The sequence below is a fragment of the Triplophysa dalaica genome, chromosome 3, assembly GCF_015846415.1.
Source record: "Triplophysa dalaica isolate WHDGS20190420 chromosome 3, ASM1584641v1, whole genome shotgun sequence".
NCBI classification, from domain to species: domain Eukaryota; kingdom Metazoa; phylum Chordata; class Actinopteri; order Cypriniformes; family Nemacheilidae; genus Triplophysa; species Triplophysa dalaica.
The window spans coordinates 9,951,252-9,971,357 of NC_079544.1; the positions used below are offsets into that span (position 1 = coordinate 9,951,252).

General features: G+C 37.7%; 2 protein-coding genes across 4 annotated transcripts; both read right to left on the bottom strand.

The window, feature by feature from the left end:
* Nucleotides 1-8: 8 nt before the first annotated feature.
* On the bottom strand, nt 9-4,875 carry slc22a13a (solute carrier family 22 member 13a). 3 transcript variants are annotated; one of them, XM_056742834.1, is made up of 10 exons: nt 4,464-4,875; nt 4,242-4,345; nt 3,927-4,081; nt 3,517-3,685; nt 2,694-2,814; nt 2,522-2,616; nt 1,876-2,090; nt 1,695-1,803; nt 1,407-1,613; nt 9-129 (listed from the first exon to the last, which is right to left on the bottom strand). In XM_056742834.1, the coding sequence occupies exons 1-10, from the start codon at nt 4,836-4,838 to the stop codon at nt 75-77; spliced, it is 1,605 nt and encodes a 534-aa protein (XP_056598812.1). In that variant the 5' UTR covers nt 4,839-4,875; the 3' UTR covers nt 9-74. The 3 variants fall into 3 exon arrangements, with proteins under 3 accessions (XP_056598812.1, XP_056598811.1, XP_056598813.1); XM_056742833.1 differs by having other exon boundaries at nt 9-1,613; XM_056742835.1 differs by lacking the exon at nt 9-129 and having other exon boundaries at nt 1,440-1,609.
* Nucleotides 4,876-6,307: 1,432 nt separating this feature from the next.
* oxsr1a (oxidative stress responsive kinase 1a) lies at nt 6,308-15,796 on the bottom strand. Its single transcript, XM_056744160.1, has 18 exons — nt 15,519-15,796; nt 14,547-14,659; nt 13,860-13,968; nt 13,612-13,753; nt 13,343-13,398; nt 12,910-13,019; nt 12,727-12,828; nt 12,060-12,193; nt 11,929-11,977; nt 11,370-11,435; nt 11,119-11,241; nt 11,002-11,040; nt 10,807-10,920; nt 9,981-10,051; nt 9,169-9,221; nt 8,982-9,050; nt 8,802-8,866; nt 6,308-8,577 (listed from the first exon to the last, which is right to left on the bottom strand). The coding sequence occupies exons 1-18, from the start codon at nt 15,586-15,588 to the stop codon at nt 8,503-8,505; spliced, it is 1,560 nt and encodes a 519-aa protein (XP_056600138.1). The 5' UTR covers nt 15,589-15,796; the 3' UTR covers nt 6,308-8,502.
* Between the last annotated feature and the right edge of the window lie 4,310 nt (nt 15,797-20,106).

Genomic DNA, 20,106 nt, shown 5'->3' on the forward strand with positions numbered 1-20,106 from the left:
CACATCAAAACAATACAAAAACATGTTTAATAGAAAATGAGACACACAAAAACAACTTCACACAAGTTAAGGCCTTATAATTTGGTTGCATTGACTTCATCCCAATCCTTAGCTGACATCCTCGGTTTCCTTCATGGGGTAAATACAGATATACAGTTATTTATTTTGACAAAAAAAAATATTTTGTCTCTCAAATAAATACATTTTTACAATATGTGTGACATTGGTATGGTGCACTGTCTGCTGGGGTGGTACTCTAAGGTTTCATTTCTAAACCTTTACAGGTATACAAAAACAACATAATGTTGAACTTTTTTGGTTGCATTATTGTACTCTATAGTGTACCTTCAAAGGTACAGTTAAATGTTTTATTCTCCTAACTGTTATCTGGTACAATACAGCTTTGTCCTTAGGGTACATTTATGTACCCCAAAAAGGCACAAAAAGGAACCTTTAAAGTCCCAGTGAAATATATAAAACTACAGTGTTTATTGGCAATGAATATCAATGTGGGTCATTCTCTTTTTAAAATTTGCTTGCACTTATAAGTTTTAGTCGAAGCATAACATGGTCAACTTGTCAAAAAACGAGCTCCTTACACTCCCCCAGCGATCGTACAGGTTTTGGAAAGTTTTTTCCAACATACAAAACTGTTTCGCAACAACTTTTCTTAGTCATTATTGGACAATTCTTCCGGAAAAACACGCGGCCACAGGAGAGCAGGAGAAGGAGCATGTGCAAATGTCACTTTCACTTGTAAGAGAGAGAGAGAGCGCATACGTGTGCGATGATCAGGTGTTTGTTTGTTCACTGCATTGATTAATGTTATATAAGCGGTGGATATAACCCTGTATTTGGAGATCGTTTGAAACTGATATATGGAGCTGCCCCAGCGCTAAAAGATGCCGAACATGAACCTCATGCATTGAGTGAAACTGATGTCTGTGTTTTGTTGACAATGGGTTAGCACGTGCTTTAGTTGAGCCTTCCCCTTAATATGAGATTGGCAGAAACCCAGTGTGTTATGCCCGCCTTAAACCTTTTTTAAATAAAAATAAAACGTAATAGAAATAGCTTTAAATTTAAACCAATTCTCAAACTGGGTGACCCTAATAGGGGTCCAGGAGGGCTACAGATTTTGTGGCATTTTATGAAATATCAAAAATATATCATATATTTTATGCAATCAAACATCAGAAAAATAAGACCACAAACCCAAATAATTTATGTTCCTGCATTGTATAACTGAATATATTTTTCGTTTAATCAAAATTCTAAGTTTGAGATTATAAGTCTTTATTTGGGGGGCCATAAAGCAATGGATTCTACACAAAGGGGGCCTTACACCGAAAAAGTTTGAGAACCACTTTAAACAACACAATGCAGTAGTAGTACTGTACAAATACCGTTTGCCTTCAGCCTCCTCTACGGAATCGGGCAGTTCAGTACATCTGGTCTCAGGAAGCATGAAGACCAGTGCCCCACTTGTTATTGCTAAGCTGCTAAACACCACAGTGGGAATGGAATAATGGTAGACCTCCAACATGCCCAGAACAGGAGACAACAAACTTCCTACTCGAGCAGCTGTGGCACCAAGTCCTGTGGCCGTCTGACTACAAATACACAAGTGACTTATTATATAATTGCATTAAAAATAATGTCTCATTAATGCACATACTGGTGCTTGTGCCTACCGGATAGAGGTGGGAAACAGTTCTTGAATATAAACGTTGGTAACACTGCCTGCCCCGTTCATGAGAAGTCTTCCAAATGTGGCAAGAGCAGTGACAGCTATGTAATTGCCTGCAGAGTTTTGCAATGTTTAAATCACTCACTTTATATAGCTTTACAAACAAAATAATATTGAGGAACTACCTTGCGGAATTGCAATAGTCAGGATACAGAAAAGGCCTCCCACTAGGAGAGTTCCCATAAGACTTGCCTTCCTTCCAACTGCTTCCAACAACCATATGCATACAAAGTGGACAGGCAACTCAGAGAGGCCAAATATGAGCTGAGTGAGGAAAATATTAAGGCCAAACTTCCCCACATTCAGAGAGAGGCTGTAGTATGCCTGGGTTAAAGCCGCCCTGAATATAAACAAAGCAAACGCAAGTTTATTTTGAAATGTATGTTTGAAAATGCATAAATCTGTGAAATCCACGCTAAAGTATTATAGTAGTCATAGCCAAAAAAATGACAATTCGTGTTTGTCACTGTAAATGTTTATATCTCGGATTACAATATTTTTTCAAATATTTTCAATTATAATACTGAAAGGATTGAATTTAAAAAATAAAATAAAATATTCAATTGTATTTTATAATTTAGACAAAAAAACTATATTAGGCTAGCTTAACATAAATGTCAATCTTTGACATGGTCTTACTCAGTCATTGTTAAACATATCAAGCTTTTAAATTCACATGATGTTCTTATCTACATGATGTCGGATGATTTTATGTAAAAATCATGTATTTAACTTTTTAAACTTTAAAAAATGCTTGGAAAATGAACTCACCATGCAAAGCTAATAATTATAAAATATTTCCTGAGCACAGGTGAAGCAAAAAGGATTTTTATCCCCTCTCTTTCGGCAGGTTTTTCTGATAAGACCTATAACATCAAACAATGATTTCAATTATTCAGTTGAGATGCATCTATCATGTTGTCTTGATTATTAATCACGTCACCTTCTCCATTAATGACTCAGGAATTGTGCGTTTGTTGATCTTAGCTGCCTTCTGAATGAGCTCTTTCGCATCTTCAGGTCTACCACGGTCAAGAAGCCACCTAGCAGATTCTGGAATAAACCTATATCGGTATACACATCAAATTCAGTATTTACTTCACTACTCAGAACAAAGTGTCAAGTAATATCTTGTAAACTTCCACCACTGAATTACTGTGCCTAAATAATAGATAGGTAAAGGAATAGTTCACCCCTAAAAAAATTCATAATTTTTCATAAAAAACAGTCATAATTTACTCAATATTTACTTTCTTCACTTTAAACACCATGCACTGTGCTGTGTTTTACCTTTTTTGTCTTTTTCTACTTTTTCTTATTTTCTGCTGTAAAGCTGCTTTGGAACACTGCACATGGTGAGAAGCGCTATATAAATAAACTGAATTGAAAATTGAATTAAGAGCCATTCCTTTTCTGTTTGTTGGGAATTTTCGCTTCGGGTTTTTGCATTTTAATTCACAGAAATCCAACAGTATGCTGTCTCTCAGAAATGTGCATCCTTTTTTTTATCACTTCCTGCATTTATTTTTGTTTCTTATAAAAAACCCTTGTATGGATAGAGTGATATTTTTCAGATGTCTGAACTGTTTTGACTCAAATTGTCACATCCATAAATCTGGAATTGCATTCTCAGTAGACATGTGAAAAAACAATCCCATTTTTGTTGAGTGTGAGTATGATTGTGTTTAATTTGTAAGAGAATTTCATTTTGGGTGAACTATTCCTTTAATAGCTATGTTTTTTAAAAACTTCTATTAAACACATACCATATGTAGAGGACCACAAATCCAATAGGAGCGGCCATTATAAACTGGCACATTCTCCAGTCCCTCAAGTAATATATGAGGGCAAGAAAGACGACCTGTCCCAGAGATGACAGTACCTGACTCAAACAGGATCCATAGGATCTCTGAGCGGTTCCAGTCCACTCAGTGGCTACAACAAAGAGTCATGAGTGTCATGATGATAAAGACAGCAATAACAGTGCTGTGCTTTATAGTCCCACAACACAGTAGGTTTATGATTAAACTAACACAAAAACTACTGTGTTGATAAGGATAAAGAAAATTAAAAGGCTTTTTTATAGTATTCTTTGTTTGACATTAATATGTACATGTCAGTCTGCTGATAGCCAGCATGATGTAATTTAAAGAAAATGATGATTTATGTAACATACCAAGGATAACACAGTTGATCCGAAATCCTCCATAGCAGATACCAATGATAAACTGGGATATGACATACACATAAAAGTAGGGAGCCAGTCCAGTCACCACTGTGAAAATGAGCATGAGCACCACAGGAATCTGTGTGGCCCGTTTGCGTCCCAACCTGGGGTTAAAAAAGGTAGCTTTCTAAAAAGTCATTAAATTAGTTACTTTTATGTAATTCCAGCTCTTACATTAATTTTAATGTGTAGAAATCCACAGTGTGCACACGTTTTAGGACGTGCATTCCGAAAAGCATCAAACAAATATTTTTGATCACTTACGATTCTGAAAGAGGGCCAAAGAGCAGACCTCCAACTAGTATTCCAGCCATTAATACCGTTTGTGCAACCCTAAGTGAATTTGCATTGCCACAAACAAGATCAAACTGTAAAACAAAAAAAATCAGCATACAGGCTTCATAAATATATGAAACAGAACTACACAAGTAAATTAAAGTTACCATTTAAAACAGCTCATTTAAGCTCATTACTTGTTGAACTTACATCTGTGATAATAGTCGAGTCGTACATAGCATCATTATGAACCCATCCATCAATGCAAGAAGAGGTTTCATTCAAGCCATATTCCTGTATAGCACTGAGATTCAGATCCACAGGTTTGTACATCAGACAGGGACTAAAGGAACCATCCTCGAGTATGGGTACAGTCAGGTGAAGCTGCTCTTCCTTTGACAAATTTGGACCCACCTGTAGAATCCAATTTGTGTTGCAATGGTGGCTGGTGTTGGCATTGTTGAAGAGGACGCTGGCAAAATGAAAAGGCAGTATGAGGTTCGGGAAGCACAGTGCAAAAAGGAGAACCTTTTGGAAAACCCCAAAGCCTCCTAAGGCTTCAAGAATCTCCCCAAAGTCAACCATGGTGATTGACAGAAAACACAGGAGAGTGTTCACTGCATAAAGGCAAGAAAGCTTGTGGGTGGTTATATTAAATTAACATCTAATTAATGTTTAACTGCAGGATTATGTAAATAGGTCAGAACATAGAGAGCAATGTTCAAAGTATTGTGGTAATAAGGCTTCTTATTTCTGCCAAAGCTGAACTTATGGTAAATATAGTGTTGGATAGGTTTACATCTACATTACAGAATCGGCTGAATGTAAATCCAATAGTTATTGTGTAAGTGAACTGTATGTAAACATCTTATTCTGAAATTGAATTGTGCTTAATTCCTCATATATTTATACAATCAATAATAACTATTAAGAATAAATTATCTTGAAATTTTTAATTGTTCCCTATCAACATTCTACACGTGTTTGAATTTTATGATAAACCTTCAAAGCAAAAATACAGTTATGTATTTTCTGCATACTCATTCTACATCACGCTTGACCATCAAAAAGCACATGCAAAAGCTGGTTATTTTTTAACAGAAGCTCTAGTTTTTTACAACCGAAGCAGCATAATAAATATTGTTGAGAAATTCAAGAGCGCTGTATCATTAAACTTTATAACAACAATTCAATTGCGCCAGACAAGACTACGGAGATTACTAGAAACTTTAACAATGTACCAAGTGACAACAAAATTAATAGTAAAACCACAACGCATTCACACAAGCTTGCAGGGAAAATTCATTGTTTAATTCTTTATTGATAATTATTCAAAATAATTGAATACACATGCACCAAAACCCCAAATACTATACCGTGTCCTACCATTCACCTTAACACAACATATCAGGTGAGTTATAGCTCCATTGCTTCTGTGCTGTGACAGGCCATTTACAAACTTACAAACGCAAAACAAAACTGAAACTGCAAAAGCTGTTTAAACAATCCAATTAATTATCTATAGCCAAACCCTTCTTCAAAGAGCTGTATTCACTCGATTGATGTGAAGAGAGAAATTGAAATGATCTCAAATAACTCACCTGATAGAAACAAACATCAACACACAAACTATTAAATGTGTATTGTAAAGAGATCAGCTTTCTTCAATGATGTCTTAATATGAAGTCAAATCAGTTTGAACACATTTTAGGTGCTTTTAAGGAAACAAGCATACAATTTTCCTTTTCAAAGTGCTCAGTTGAATTACTTCCCAGGAATACCAGAAAGGACAGCCAACCCACCTGCTCAGCTGTGAAAATAAATACTACGTTTATCTCACAACTACTGAGGTGAATGTGAAAAGGATAGTGAGAAAGATGCTACAACATGATGACAGCATTTCTGACTCGGATGTTGTGTGAAATAATTGTCTTTTGTCTGCTTTAAGGGATAGTTCACCCAAAAATGAAAAGTCTGTCATTTACTCACCCTCTTGTCGTTTCAAACCTGTAGACCTTTCTTTCTTCTTTCTCACAGAAGAATACATTTTAAAGTAAATTTTAAAATCATTTTTAATTTGGGGTGAAATTTAAGCTGTCTGCCATGATCATTTTCACAATGATAAGAGTAAAATGAGGTCCCATGTATCTAGCGCTTTGAACATGAACAAAGTGCATTTACAAATAAAATTGAGTGTTACAATTATTATTAAGAATCCCTTCAAACTGCTCTAACAATGTCTTCAACATCTAAAGGAAGAAAAGATAGATACTAAATGAGAGAGGGGTGTAGGTTGGCTTGTTGGAAAGCTTCACTGCTGGTGGAGTAAAATTAAAATGAAGAGGGGGGACTTAGTGGATTTCAACCACCTACCAATTTTTAGTAATGAAACACTTTGAGCCAAATGTTTCCCAACACAAACCAAAATAAGAAAAACATAAGACAAACCAGCACGTTCGTTCCATATAAAGGCCAACCCAGAACAGTATGTACTGTATACAGATTATATTATACACTGTATAAACAACATAAATTTTATCATTTACAGGATTTGTTGACCAAGTACTCCGAGATCCCACCCACATTCACTGTTTATACTTGAGAACACCACTCACATAAAGTCTATTCCACAAACACACACATGTGCGAAAGTAACAGCGAATGAATCATTGACCGTGTCTGAAATGGGTTTAAAACCACTGTTTAAAATAGACAGAACAATCTAAAAAAAAAAAAGGAAACCATAACCATGAGATGGAGTGTAGAAGAACAAAAACAAATCAAGCAAAAGATAAAAACAGTTATTGGGCCACAGAAAACCAGAGGCAATAATGACAAAGTTGCTTTTGTTAAGGGGAGAAATAAAAACACATATGAATACATGTTCTGTCTATATACAAAAGGAGTCAGTTATCAGTCTACTGGTGAGACCGATGATATTAAGTAGAAATGTGCAACAGACATAAATATTTACAGGGACACAAACAGACCAATTTAAGTTACTCTTGTCTTTTGTTTTGTGTTGGTCTGTGAGGGGGACACGGCTGTAATCCTCTTTACTGCTGAAGAAACCAATATCATTCAACATCATTTTTATCTTCTACACGACTTTTCGTCGTTCATCTCCATGCACTCAATTCAGAGATTATCCTTCATAAGCTTTATACTAGATTTTCAAGTTTTAAATTATCAATTGCAATATTCAGGAATTCATCTGCCAGAAATTATTGAACAGTCTTTATGTATCACTCTGGTTTTCTTCTTTTCCGTTAAAATCTTTTAAAAATCCTTCAACACATTTCCAATTTGCTGGCTTGCATGCACTGATACTTCCTTCAAGCAATGCAAATCATGTTTTGTAATACTATTGAAACAGCTGCCACTATACTTAACTGATACCCATGTAAATTAAACAGCAAAATGATGTTCAATTTACAAAACTGCGCATAGAGAATTTAAACATCTGCTACTGTGTGAAATTAATTAAAAACGTCACTAAATGTTTTCATTTCTCTTAATGATTTTTCTTTACGAGACAAAGTCTTGGAGGTTTTCTTCGAGGGCCCATTCATCATAAGCTAATAAGAGCAATATGATCAGAGTATCTTCTATAAGACAAAATCATTCATGCATTTTGGCATTAGCCCATGCAAAAAAATGGTAATGCATCCCTAAAGCGAGAGCTGCGGAAATGCATGTGGGTGCACACAGGTATGTCTGGACAGGTTTAAAGGTGAAAGAGTGGGTGACGTGGCTCTCATGGTTACAGGACAATATAAACTTCATAGCTACAAAATGACCGATCACATCGGCAAGTGGCGTAATGAACAACTGACTTTACAGAAGTGTGTCGACATGCTGTCTTTCTTAAATGTTCTTCAACGACACTCTCCCTGGAGCGTCGAAAGTGCACACAGTCACTCATTCGTTTCACAGCTACTGTCTACCTACAGTTCAGTAGTACTAAAGTAAGGCATTCTTTTGACATCTACCAGTATTAGGAGTTGGTTCAGATTGTGCAAATGTTTAAAGCAACAGAAAAAAAAACATACATGAATACTGTAAACATTTGAAGTGCGCTCCTATGAACTCGGATGGAGTCCTATTTAACATTTGTTAATCCTATGCGTATTCAGGTTTCTTCTGTTTCTTTGGCAGTAGTGGTTTCTTCAGGCCAATGAAAGCATTTACAATGCACCGTTTGTCGTGCACAGTCTGTGTTTTCTGGGTTTCTGGTAATACTGCGTTTTTAACTTATACTCAGCTGAGCGAATCCCATGAGTTTAATGTCATCTGGAATTTCGGAGCTGTCCACTCCTGACGCCTGTTGGAATAAATGGAAGAAAAACATGGTTCCAAGATATAAATCACTACCGCTCATAAGTTAAGTCAGAGCCTTAGTTAGCAGGTTGAAAGGTGGGAACAATTTTAGGGGCCCACAGGTCTAAAGGGACCCACAACAATTTCTAAAGAGGCCCAGAGCTCAAAAAAATACTAGCTACAGCCCTGAACAAAGACACAAGACTTCAGCAGAAATAACAAACATACCAGCTTGAAAGTGACGTTTCTGTGAGTCTGGGGATCATCAACAATTTTCTGCAAGTTGGCTGCAACTAAAATGTAACACAGAAATAAGACGGATTCAATTTAACAGTAATTCAACCATAATTTGGTTTTGTCTTTTGCTAGCAACTTGAACTAGGTCATATTTTCATTTTACACACTCACCAATGACTAAGTCTCTCCCATCCACCAGTCCTGCAGACACAAGCTCCTGAGACACTCCATCAGCGGTGTCTGGATAAAGAGGGAGTTTAATCATACACACTTTTACAAGCTTTCTGATCAAGATTAGAATTTATTGCAAATATAACATATGAGAGAAGCAGACAGTTAATCAGTAAATTGCGCAAACCTCTCCCTGGCATGAACTCAAATCTGATATCGTTCAGCTCCTTCTTTGTATTCCTGTTGTGAGACAAACAAGGAATGACCCTAAAGTGAAAGAGCTGAAGCGACACTTTCACAAGGTACTCTGATAAAATATGGACCGATTACCATCACAGTAACAAAACACTTTAAAGGGGTCATATGGCGCGAGTACGTGTTTTTCTTTGGTGTGTTATAAGTAGCCCCTGGATGTATTAGAAACGTAAAATTGCAAAAATTAAAGTGTTGGTACAAAAGATGCATTCTATCTAAAAGCGAATTTTCACCTACACCTGCCTGAAACGCCTCATGTAACCACAGTCCCACAAATCTACGTCAGTTCGTGATATGATTTAACCAAGACCACCCAAATGTATACGCAAGTAAGATGGGCGTACCTGTCAGTACAATTGCTTTGGAACCTGATGTTCCAAGTATGGTAAGAGGCGTTACATTTCTGTCACACGCTTGCAGTATTCGACCAATCACTACGCACTGGTTAACTGGCCAATCACAACACACCTCGCTTTTCAAAACGATGAGCTTTGTAAAAAATCTGCACATTTCAGAGAGGCAGGGCGAAGAGGAGATACAAACATGCACTGTATGTCTAAAATACAGCGTTTTTTAACCTTTAATCGTGTATAACATTGCATCATATCTTAAACAAACGATAATATTCGTTTTAGCCGTGTCATATTACCCCTTTAAGTCACAAAATTTATTTTGTTACAAAATGATATACCACACATAATGTAAATATATGTTCCATTTTCATTCATTGATCAAGCTAAATACCTTAATCTTAGAACGAGGCTGATGGGGATTTTTGCGCAGTCCTGGCCCACTGTTGTAGGTCCTCCAACAACCTGATGAGGTGTAATGCAACAAAGTGAGAAGGTAAAAAGTTGAAGAAAAAGGTTTAACAATGATTAAATGTTGATCATTATAACATAGAGGTGAATAAGACGACACAAAAGTATCATAAAAAATAAGAAGTCTAATATCAAAAAGCATGGGTTTGGAATTATAAAGGCATGAGTGAAACATGACAGAATTTTTTGTAAACTATGCCTTCAAACTTAAATATTGACCCAAGTCCAATCGTAGATTCATTCCCATTCCTGTCACATAAAATGCCTTTCCATTACAGATTTCCAGAAAATGTATGCAATACTTTCTTAATGTTGATACAGTGAAAAGATGGCATTTCCATTAAACAATGTTATGCGACTGAATTTTTTTCTCTCCAGGCAAGTAATTTATGCCAAACTTCATTTGTTTTTATGGCAGGTTGCAAACCAACTTTGGAGTAGCAAACCACCACCTACTGAGAGGAAGTGTGAAGAGAAATCTAGTCCAACCATATTGCGGTATCTTAAGAAATTATCAGGTGACTTTTTTATACGCCACATAACACGCAAGTGTGACAAAAACAGTTTCCATTGCAGTTTTGCTAAATATTCCTTTATCAAGTTTTCTGGAAAAACACCTCACGTAAAATGATAAATGGGAGTTGTTATGAAATTGGCATGTTTCCATTAGGAATAATTTAATAATTTTAATAATTTAATTTACACAATCTGAAAAGTAATGGAAACGCATCTGTAGAAGAAACACCTACCTGTGGGGCTGGAGAGGACATTGATATCGTGGCGGTTTCATTTGTGCTGTGTGGAGCTTCGGACTGCCCTGCGGGTGCCGGCTGCAGAAAACCTGACGGATCTGCTGCGAAAATCTTCAATACAAGCAGACGCAAAAGTTAGTTTGACCACTAAAATCAAAATCGCAGTTTTAGGGATTGGGACTGAATTCTCACCTCTGCATTTGTCATGTCATCCTCCTTTACTCTTGGTGACTAAAAAGACAAACACAGACATCGAAAGACATGATTTCGAAACATCTACACAGAACATAAAGATAGACGAGCAGTTACCCGTAAAGCGGCCACTGCGGCCTTGCCTTCCTCGCTCTCCATGTCCAGCTCATCATCACTCCATTCCCATTCGCCGTCTTCAGTCTTGTGGAGCCGCCCGCTGGAGCCAGGAACCCTGCGCACCTATTTGCATGTGTAAAAACATGGACCACTTGAAGATAAAACTATAAGCTTATGGTATACGGTTTCTTTGATGTCTTATCAAACATTTAAACAAACAATACACAACATAAAGTAATTTTGACACCCACCTTCCTTGAACGCTCTCCTATTGTCGGGGCCCTCTCCAGCAATTTTTCTTTCAAGTATTCGTTGTTCTATGAAAGAATTGTGGAAAACATCATATTTGCAACTAAGAAAATGTAAACATAATGTAAAATATATAACATTTCAACAATTACTTGTTGATTTCTATGCTGATTTTGAAGTAAAATAGCAACAATGTAACTGCAAACACAGCCACTTGAACAGGCCTTCTTGTTCATACAGGTTGCACTGCCATAGTCATTATGAAAGAAAACTCTGCTGAGCCATCACTGCACATCCCATGCGCAGGAATTGGCCTTTATAAACACTAATCCTATGTGTCTGTTACAGCACAGCAACCATGCTGGACCGGTGATTTGGGAATGTTTAGGTGGACTGCTGCTTCGGCCAAACTAAATAACAACTGGTCCGCTGAAGGCAGTTATTACACAAAACAGACACTTTTATGTGCTAACACTACTACTTAGGAAATGGCAACTTTTAACTACTAGTCCAGCTGTAGCCCAGACATTCTTTGTGAAACAGTAGGAAGCAGTATCTCACCTTGGCTTTTGTAAAGAACTTGTGTTTTAAAAGCTCAGCAGCTGTGGGCCTGTTGCATGAAAATATGAAGTTAATAAGAATTTATAACGGAAAATGTTGAGGTGCAAAACCAGAAACTTTTAAAAGCATACCGTTTTTCTGGATCTTTCTGAAGGCACAAAGAGATCATCTTCCGGAAGGATTTTCCATACTTTTTGACCATCTCTTTATCTGTAACTCCAGTCTCCAGACAAGGAGGGTCATTCTGAAGGGTTAACATGAGGACCTATGGCACCAAAAAAGAAAAAATGAGACAAGGAGACTTATGAAAACTAGCAGAGGTCACATGACTTTAAAGGGGTCCTATGACAAGGCTAAAACAAATATTATCATTTGTTTTAGATGTAATGCAATGTTTATACGTGATTTAAGGTTCAAAAACGCTGTATTTTCAACATACCGTGCATGTTTGCATCTCAGCTTTGCCCTGCCCCTCTGAAACGCGCAGATTTTTTTACAAGTGCTATGATTGGCCAGTTAACCAGTGCATAGTGATTGGTCGGATACCGCAAGTGTGTGACGGAAATGTAACACTCTTACCATTGGAACCATATCAGGTTCCAATGCAATTGTACTGACAGGTACGCAAAGGTAAAAACAATTTTATGTGTTTAATAGATGCAATTTATGAACACCAATGACACAGAAAAACACATATTCGTGCCATATGACCCCTTTAAACCCTTACTGACATTAAATACTTATGTTGCTAGTTCAATGGCAGATTCTCCTGAGTGCCAACAGAGACCTGCTGCTCACCTTCATTGGAGGATATTTGTGATATGGAGCAGCCCCGGTCGCCAGCTCTATAGCCGTAATCCCAAAACTCCAAATATCAGCTTTAAAATCATATCCCCTGACCTGTTAAATCATAACAAAAGATATTCATTTTGTTTACAAAATATATGAATCTGTAGCAATAGAAACCTGTTCAACACTAACCTGTTCCATGACCTCTGGAGCCATCCAGCAGGGAGTTCCTACAAATGTCTTTCTTACTTTGTTTCTTGTCATGTCTCCACCAGTTGCTAAAAAGGCACTGACACCAAAATCTTCAGGAAAAGCAAAATACAAAATATATGACTCCCTGCTAATTATATATCTATATAAATACATGGAGTAAAATCAGTTTGGGTTATGATTAAGGTTTAGGTTATAGTTTGATTAAGTCATTTAATTTATGTAAAATTAACAGCGTAACTACAAGTTAAAGAAGTACATTTTCTTATCACGTTCCTTAGTTTTAGGTAAACATATTACTCAGTGTTACCGAGTAATATACTGGTCTCTATGACTCCCTCTCCCAACCCAAAACTGTGGAGAATCATGTATAAGACCAAAAGAAATTTACAAAGATGCACAGAGTGAACTTCACCTGCGATTTGAACAGAGCCGTCTTCTCCTAAAAGAATATTTCCAGCTTTCACATCCCTGTACAAAAAACAGAAATACATGTAACTACAACGAGCACACAATACGTCATCGCATTAAACCCTTCGTGTTTTTTTTTACATTATGCACCGATTCGCGCCGATTGCCAAAAAAACACAGACATATGACTTAGTTTGACTTAACGCGGGCATTTCATGTCCGGCATCCTTTAGCACTGGGACCATACGTCATACTACATAAATATCCACATACCTGTGAATCTGACCATTTTTGTGCAGATAATCCAGACCCTCAAGCACTTCTTTTAATATAGTGGCAATGCTGGATTCATCCATGACACCTGATTTATGCTCTCCTTTGGAAATGATGTACTTTATAAAATCAAGGACTGAACCTGAAAACATATGAGTGGAAGGACTTTGTATTGTGAAGCACTTTAAAAACTCCTTTATTCAAGGCATGAATGCATTTAAAGTCATAATACAGACGAAGAAACTAACCACCACTGAGTAACTTCATGGCCAGCCAGAGCTCATCCTTGACCACAAAGGAGGTGTAATAAGACACAATATTTGGGTGATGGCACTGACTCATTGCCTGGATCTCTTTCTAAACAAAGAAGGTAAAAGTAATGTTAGAAAGCAGCAAAAGCTGAAACCTGAAGTTTTTGAAAGGCAGTGTTAGTGAATGATTGCAAACAAAAGTCCTATTTTTATTGCTCAAGGTTGCACAACCACCAGTTTTTATCATCAAATAATTTCAAGATGTGGCCATTGATGATTTTTAAATGAAAAATACCAAGTCAATCAGTGATAATAAAGACTTTTAACGAAGAATACAATACTTTTGAACATGTACAGTAAAACTAAATCTGAGACAGACTCAGATCTGTAGTGGAATCAGTCCAGAGAAAATCTATGCCAGTTTAATCCTTCTCTTATTGGCTGACATGTTGCCTTCCCCATGACCTATGTTACACCTACAAATGCACATTTATAAGCCAGTAAAACAAACTGTGTGATAAAGTAAGCATGCTTATTCAGCTCATTTTTTAGGACACGTACTACTTCTTAAGAACACAGACAACTAACTACCCTCAATAAATAACAGGTTGAAGCAGAATGTCCAAACTCATCCAATCCCAGTTGGAAGAGTGTCTTATTATTTGATCAGTTAGCAGAAATTACCAGTAGCTCATCCATGCTGGTCTGGCATTTCTCAAGATTGATGCGTTTAACTGCCACTTTCTCATTCCTGGGTTTGCAAAATACGGCCTGGACCACTGCGGTTGCTCCGCTCCCTGTTTAACACAAAATTACAATATAAACAAATCCTGATGCTATTGACAAATGTAGAGAAATAAATTATAAAGAAATAGGGAATTGAAGGAATGAGGTAGCATAATAGATGCAGAAAGCCACAGCATCCACACTATATAGATGAGAATTTGTTACCCATGTTTTACATTGATATTATTAAAACACACAATTAAACCATTTAGATGACAAATGTAAACCTATTTGTTAACATTTCAGGGAACTTCCAAATATGAAGTGGTGGTCCTAATAAACATGTAAGTCATTTATATTAAAACGTTTTGCCAGCTACCATTTGGATTGCAACCGTTTTACTACAAATACCATAGTTAAACTATGCTTCGTGTATAACACAAATGTCCAGGCAAATCAAAGCCATTTATTACATTTATAAAAGCCTTTCCATAAAACCACAATCTAGTTAACAGTCTACTATCTTTAATGTTATCTGACTTCAGCCTCCCAAACTGATACAGTCGGAGATTCAGTCCGCCTGACACGCGCATCAAAGCGTCTTGCTAGCCAGCGCACATTATTTCAACTGTAATGGTCCCTTGAACAACAAGTTACCTATATTTTATTTACATCACATGTTTGCATTACAAAATCGGTCAATAAATATATGGGTCGCGGTCTCCAAACATTACAGCCTGTTGGCATCTGGGGTGGCTAGCTAGCAAGGCTAGCGCCTTGAAAACAGACTCTAGCAAGCGCTGAGACTGCATTACTGATGGAGATCTGAAATGTAATAAGACACCAATCGAGCCCCAGAGATGCGAGGACAGAGTAATTGTATCATCATCATGTGATCAAGACATTGATGTGTGGTAAGAGCTAGCTCACCGATCACCTCCTGCAACTCATAGTCATCCTTGTCGATAGACCAAGGTTGAGAGCTCTGGTCCTCGGACATGACTGCAGTCAGATAACGTCCGCCGTACGTTACACTGCTCACTTATACAGCTGCGAAACTATTCAGATCGATCCGGTTAGAAGACGTACTGTCGGGTATAATACTCTCTGTTCTAGCCCAATTTTGCCGATCCCTGTCAATATTAACAGCCAAACTTTGCAAGGAAAGATGATGACCCCGCCTAAGGCGGAAAAACGTTCTTCCTCGTGTCAAAATCTTGGAGGCGACTAATATGATGAGGCGGTACGCCTCCTACCGGTTATCCAGAGAAAATCAAATTAAGCATGCATGGTAATCCTGTGGAGCTCTTAACAGTACATCAATATAGGTATTGTTTCACAGTTTTACTGTACATCAAACATTTAAGGTTTTTTGCTGGTGTACTGCACCACATCCTTGCACTCAATTTCACATGTTGTACTTATACACTATACAATATTCACTTTCAAGGGACTATTTTGTTCCATAATCTTCTGGCTCAATAACATTGGTTAAACTAAATGAATTATGCATAAAGGTTTTTTTTAAATGCAATTGATATAATGACTTCACTATACATATCTTAATAATGTTTTTAAATTTTGTATTATATTTGATATAATAGATTTTTTTTGGTTACTGTCCATAGGTCATTTTTTAAAGAAAAATGTATGTTTTTTAAGTCACTTAATCATTTTGGATTAAGAAATGATTGAATAGCTTATCTTAATATAAAGATAATAGTGTGTATATATATTTTTATTGTTATGTAAATACAGTTTGCAATTTATTGTTGTTTATCACATAGCTCATGTTTGTCTATTAATGTATAAATTCCCAAAGAAACCACATTTATTTCTCCCCTTGCGCTGTTCCTTTTTACTTGTAACCTTTTACAGTCAATATAAAAAAGCCCAACACTAAATTTATGATGGTGGCCATTTGGTGATTTAAAAAAATCAAATCTCTTTATTGTCACACATTACAGTATGTACACAAATGTACTGATGGGGAAATTCTTAGGTACAAGACTCTGTGCCATGGCAGTATACAAGCAACAAGATATGGAAAATGAAGAATATACATAAACAACAGTATAAACACTTTACACAATATACATACATTTACACAATAAATAATAGACAATTGTACACAATATACAGTTCAAACATTTCCATAATATACACATAGTACATTGTATTGTCAAGAGACTTATGGATGTATGTATAGCTTTTATATATATAACTTTCAGTGATGTATACTGTTAGTGTTTACTGTGTTGTTAGTGCAGAAGAGAAGATGGAGCTGCATGTGTTCGAAGCAATGCAGTGCAGACATGCTACAGTTCTGTCATTGTCATTGTGCTGGTTTGTTGATGGAATCCAGTGTGAGGGATAGGTGGGTGAACATCGTTTGCTGTCTGGAGTTCAGCAGTCTGATGGCCTGTGAGAAGAAGCTGTCTCGCGCTCTGCTGGTTTGGGTCCTGATGCTGCGATACCGTCTGCCTGATGGTAGCAGTGAGAAGAGTTCATGGCTGGGGTGGCAGGAGTCTCTGATGATCTTCCATGCTTTCCTCACACATGTGCTGGGCCATCTGAACTATTCTCTTCAGGGCTTTCCAGATGCAGTTCCCGTACAGAAGGTGATGCAGCCAGTCAGGATTCTCTCCACAATGCAACTGTAGGAATGTCTGAGGATTTTTGAGCTCAGACCGAATTTCTTCAGTCGCCTGAGGAAGAGGAGATGCTGGTCGGCCTTCCTACCTACTTACAGTGTTTGGATAGTCCAGGTGAGGTCCTCTGTGATGTTTACACCGAGGAACTTGAAGCTGCTGACCCACTCCACTGGAGTCCCGTCGATGGTGACGGGGGAGTGCTCACTGGTCTGCCTCCTGAAATCCACCACCAGCTCCTTGGTCTCACTGATGTTCAAAGAGAGGTAGTTGTTGTGACACCCGTTGGTTAGGGTGTGCACCTCTTTTCTGTAGGCTGATTCATCGTCGTCGGTGATAAGATCCTACCACCGTTGTGTCATCCTCAAATTTGACGGTGACTTTGCAGCTGTGCGTGGCTAAACAGTCATGCGTGTACAGTGAAGTGAGTACAGGAGAGGGCTGAGAACAGGCCTTAGAAGGCACTATGGTAATAAAAGCTGACCTGTAGTCAACAAACAGAATTCTCACATATGCGTTCCTCTTGTCGAGATGGGAAAGAGTAGTGTGTAGGGTGAAGGCAATTGCATCGTCAGTGGAGTGGTTTTCGCTGTAGGCGAATTGCAGTGGGTCAAGTGATCCTGGTAATACAGAGCAGATGTGATCTCTGATAAGCCTCTCAAAGCATTGACTGATGATGGGAGTCAGAGCGACAGGGCGCCAGTCATTCATGCAAGAAGTCTTATGTATTGGCACAATGGTGGATGTTTTCTTTCAATAGAAACTCAACTGTTGCTTTTTAGCAGGAAGGGACTTTCCAGGTTAATCTAGTGGTACAGTCTTACACCTACATTTTGTTTTTAGGTCCACAAGAAATGGACCTAAAAATCTCATTGATAACAAGTTCTAGGCAGTGAAAAGAGAAGAAAATCCCCTATTTGTAAATGCATGTAGAAGAGAAACAAAAATCCCAGGACTAGGAAGAGGCTAAAGTTAATTTTTAAAAGCAGGTGGTCCTCAGGACAAGGAACAATTATTTTAGCATTACCAGGAAAAAAATCAAATTTTATGTTTGCTAAAAGGTACTGGACGTTTCACATACTGTATGAAATGTGAGCAAAATGCCAAATTGGCAAAAATGCTTTGGGACATCTATGAATACAACAGAATTAAACAGAATTTAGAAATTAAACGGAAAACAACCACGTTCTATAAAAGTGTACAATTCAGAATGCATAGCACAAGGATACTAAAGAGCAAAAGGGAAATAAGAGTCTTTTTAATTCCCTGCCTTAAAGCTCACCTAAAAATTTACACTCTTTCATCATATACTCACCCTCTTTTCATTTACAACATTTATGGATTTCTTTCTTCCGTAGAACACAAAAGAAGATGTTTTGAAGAAAGTTGGTAACCGAACAACATTCTTCAAAATATCTTCTTTTGTGTTCTGCAGAATAAAGGTTTTAAATGTCATATAGGTTTGAAATGACTTAAGGGAGAGTAAACGATGACAGATGGGTGAACTATTACTTTAATGTCAGCTACACACCTGCTGCAGCTCCCTAGAGCTTTCATTTGTGCGGCCTTAAAAAATATCTTTTCATTTCAACTAAAGATAATGCTTATTCGTATTTTTCATACCATCAAAACAATCACCCACAGTAAAAACTGTACAAAAATGAGAAATACAACAGATTCACTTAATAGGACTTAATAGGTCAACTCAACTATGAGGACTGTCCTACAGGAGCTGGACCACAGAACCATGTCCTGCCACAGGTTGGTCGCTGCAATCTCCAAGGTCAAAGTTAAATCAACTTGCATTTCCCAATCCCTGGCTATTCTCAGCAGACCTGGGGTTAAGGGCATGGCCAGTGGTTTCTGCCCCTCCTGAATAAAGGGTTGTCATTTTATCAAGTTAACCTTGGCAATTTGGGGACGGCAATTTGCTGGCACTCTCTTGGTCTCTTCTGCAGCAATCAAGTACTTTAGTAATTGATTGTGGTGCCATGTGTATCTTCCCTGTGTCAGGCTCTTCTTACAACCCACAAGAATATGTTTAAGGTTTGCTAGCGCTGCCCATAGGTGGCAGGCTGGATCCTGTCCACACCAAACATGCAGATTTGTTGGTGAGGGCAGCACATCAAATGTAGCTCGTATGTTAAAACTTAGCCTGTTTGTCTCCATACTCCACAGCTCACTCCAAGTGATTTTGCGCTGTTCAATGCCTTCCCACCTCATCCAATGGCCTTGCTGGGCTTGAGAGATAGCTCTGGCGCATCTACTGTACCCGCTTCCTGTTGACGTCGAACCACCTCCACTACCAGGTGATGCTGTTCCTTTGGTGTCGCTTTTTGCCAAGTGGGTGTGCTTAATTCCAAACCAAGTCCCCATGCCATGTTGAACTTGTCCCACGATGTCCTTATGTCTGAGGGCTGCCTTTGTATTTCTTACTGCTGTTGTTGGGTTCCATTTCCTCCCTGTCGCTACTGTTGGAGCAGCATCTCTTACACTTCCATCACAGGATTCTTTGAGTGTCATCTCTAACCTTGTTTTGTTGTATTTATATTCCTCCACAAGGCTTGAAATGGAAAGAGAGAGAGTCCATTCCCGTACAGCCCTATGATGCTAAGGCATCTTGGTAGCCCAAGCCATTTCCTCTTCCACTTGTGTACTCACCAATCTCTCCAGGTTATTGGTGTGAGACACCATGAGCTCATACATTGAAATTGGCCACATCAGGCTTGGCAACAAAACAAATTGGATTCTTTAAAATGAAAATCTGTACAGACACTCATTCATTCATAATTCATCATTAGTTAGTCAGCAATGTTATACTGTATGTTTGCTGAATTAATTTATCAGACAAATGAAACACAATGAAA